Source organism: Myotis nattereri, assembly GCF_964212035.1.
Source record: "Myotis nattereri genome assembly, chromosome: 17".
Lineage (NCBI taxonomy): Eukaryota > Metazoa > Chordata > Mammalia > Chiroptera > Vespertilionidae > Myotis > Myotis nattereri.
Window position 1 is genome coordinate 9,091,804 of NC_138092.1, and position 2,906 is coordinate 9,094,709.

Here is a 2,906-nt window from a genome sequence, read left to right on the forward strand (position 1 = left end):
TTAGTAGAGGTGCAGTATGGACAGACCAAGCCCTCAACCCTCGGCTGCCTCCCCCTCCTCCACATATCATCCCTCTAAGGCAAAAATAAAAATGTAGAAAAATCTCTGTACAGACTCCCTGGTAGGAAAACGGGGGCAGGGATGGTGGCTCTTCCTGGAGCTCACTCCCCACAATTAATTTACAACCGAAATTCATGGCTCAAAAAAACAAAATCTGCAGAGGTGGCCCCCCACCCGCTTGGCGCGGTGCTCAGAGGGCGGACAGCTGCACCAGGCTGCGGCGGCAGTGGATGCTGGCGAGGTCCAGGCCCGTGTAGGCCAGGCCTAGGGGCTCTAGGAAGGCCCGGCAGGCGGCCTCGCCCTCGAAGGCCAGCTCAGCCTGCAGGTAGGAGACGGGCAGCGCAGGGCGGAAGGTTTTGATCATGGCCTTGAGGGCGGCTTGACGCTCCCGGTCCACAAACTTGTCAATGAGGTAGCCAGACATACGGGGCGCATGGCGGTAGAGCCGGAAGAAGCGGTGGTAGTTGCCCAGAGCCCAGGCTGCCCTTAGCGCCAAGGCGTGGGCCACACAGGGGTCCGCCTTCAGCTCCCGCGTCAGGTGGGCCAGCTCCGTGGTGATGTCCGCCGAGTTGTCGGTGAGGATGTAGTAGAGGATGCGGTAGGCGGTGAACTCACCCACGTGGCCGGGCAGGCTCTCCGCGTACAGCGACTTGAGCTGCGTCTGGCACTGGTTGAACTCCTCATGGTCACCCTTCTCCAAGGCGATGCGGGTGTGCGTCTCGTACGCCTCCACGGTGAATTCGGTGCGCACGCCTTGCACGGTCAGGTCCTGCCGGATGGCCTTCATCTGCTTGCAGGCGAAGGCATAGCCCTGCTTCTCTTTCCACTGGGACTTGACCATGCACAGGGACTTCTTCAAGACCGCCACAGGGCGCACCGTGGCCGGGTCGGGGACGCAGGTGAGACGCAGGTAGGGCTTGGTGATGTCAGGGCAGGTGCCCACGATCTGCAGCTCCTGCCAGTCGGGGTCACCCCCGCTGCTCTCCAGGCCGCGCACCTGCAGCACCAGGGGCTCGAGGCGCAGGCGGCCGGAATGTCCGTGCTGGAAGCCGGCTGCCCGCTTCTGCCTCTTCAGCTCGCGCTCGGGGTCCTCACCCTCCAGCGCCTCCATCCTCTTGCGCTTGGTGGGCGCTAGATCAGGCCTCCTCCCTCGCTGCGCCCTGCCTCCGCCCCGTTCCAGGTGGGCCCCCCGACCTCCTCGGCCCTTGGGGGGCGGGTTCCGGCGACCCACATGTGGACACTCATTCTCTGAGTGGGAGTCAGAGTGGGAGTCACTGTGGCGGAAGTGGCGGGTCGGGGACCGGGAGGAGGAGCGGGATCGGGATTCTGTGCCGGAGGAGGAGCTGTGGTCCTTCATGAAGACATGGCGGTGGCCGAACTTGGCAAAGCTGCTCTGCGCTCGGCCAGCACCCCCAGCCCCTGGCCTCCCTCGCTGTGACTGGGCACCCCCGCCCCTGGTCGTGGCGCCTGCCCCCCTGGGAGGGTGAAGGCTGCTGGGGGCCTCCCACCGCTTCTTCTTGGGGCTCCCTGCCACAGTGTCCCGAGGCAGCCCGGCCAGAGGCTCCCGGCTCCAGGCGACGGTAGAGGCGGAGCCATCCTGGAGCCGGGCCTGCAGCACCTCCTTGAGCAGCTTCTCCGTGCGGTCCTTGTCCTCTTCCGACTCGCAGGCCGCGAAGCAGCGCTGCACATACTCCTTCATGTCCTGCGGCCATTCGTCAGGCTTCCCGGACCGGCTCCCCCTGTGGTTCTGGGCCTTCTCGGGGTTGGGCTGGGGGCCCAAGCCGCTGTGCTGGCCCTCCGAGGTGGAGCTGCTGAAGTTCTGGTTGGTGACAGCGAAGGGCCGCGTCCCAATGTTGAACTTGAGACCACCAGTGCCGGGGGCCGGCTTCATGCGGTTGCACAGCTGCTGGCCCTTCGTGGGCTTGGCCGGCTCCGTGTAGGTGTGCTGCCCGGAGGCCTGGCCCGAGGTGGGCCCCGCCTGGCTGTGCTGTGTGGCTGGCATGGGGGCCGCTGTTCAGAGCGGGAGCCCCATGCGAGGGGTTGGAGGGTTGAGGGGCTTGAGCTGCTGGCAGCTGCGGTGGAGAGGCCTGGTAGGGCCCGCCGTCATCCATGCGGGGACGGGGGTGGGGTGGGGGGCACGGGGTAGGCGTAGCTGTACTGCGGGTACCGCTGGCAGAAGTGCTGCTGCTGCTGCAGGGCCGAGGCTTCTGCCTGAGACACATACTGTGAGCCGGCCTCAGGCCCGTTGCTGCTGGCCTTGGAGCTGCCGGCAGCGCCCGCCTTGCCGATGCTGGCCAGGGCCTGGCGGGCCTTCTCCCACGCCGGGTTCTCGTGCATGGGCATCTCCATGCCGTTCTCCCTGCCTGCCCCGGCCACCATGCTGTACTGGGAGGACCAGTCTGTGCCGCGCTGATCAACCACATTGGCCGCCATCTGGACCCTGGGGTGGAAGGGGGTGACCTCGGGAGCCAGACTGCTTCTTCACCGTCTCCGCCGTTCGCCCGGGGACTCGGCAGCTGCGGGACAAGACGACACCACCACCTCCGAGGGGAAGCTCGCGAGCTGACTGCGAACAAGCCTTTTTAAAGACTGGCGGGAGCCAGGCGGGCCGGGTAAAGCCGCTTACCTGCATCCACCAATCACAGGCCTGGAGGCCTCGATGGGTGTGGCCTTCGCGTGGCCCCGCCCCTCGAGCGCGTCGCGCGGGGCCCCAAGGGCGGGGCGGGGCGGGGCGGGGCGGGGCGCGGGAAGCGGCAGGAAAGGGCGGGGAGGGTGTGCTCGTGCCCGCGCGCTCGCGCTCGCGCCTGGGGTGTGGGCGGCGGCGCGCCCGTGCGCGCGCACAGGCG

At 67.2% G+C, this 2,906-nt stretch overlaps 1 protein-coding gene across 1 annotated transcript; it reads right to left on the reverse strand.

Annotated features, from left to right (window-relative positions):
- Positions 1 to 250: 250 nt before the first annotated feature.
- On the reverse strand, positions 251 to 2,493 carry LOC308533657 (leukocyte receptor cluster member 8-like; the record flags this gene model as incomplete). The annotated part of the gene is given in 3 exon segments (XM_081111726.1): positions 251 to 2,063; positions 2,065 to 2,196; positions 2,198 to 2,493. Coding segments are annotated over 3 exon segments (2,241 nt in total).
- Positions 2,494 to 2,906: the final 413 nt, after the last annotated feature.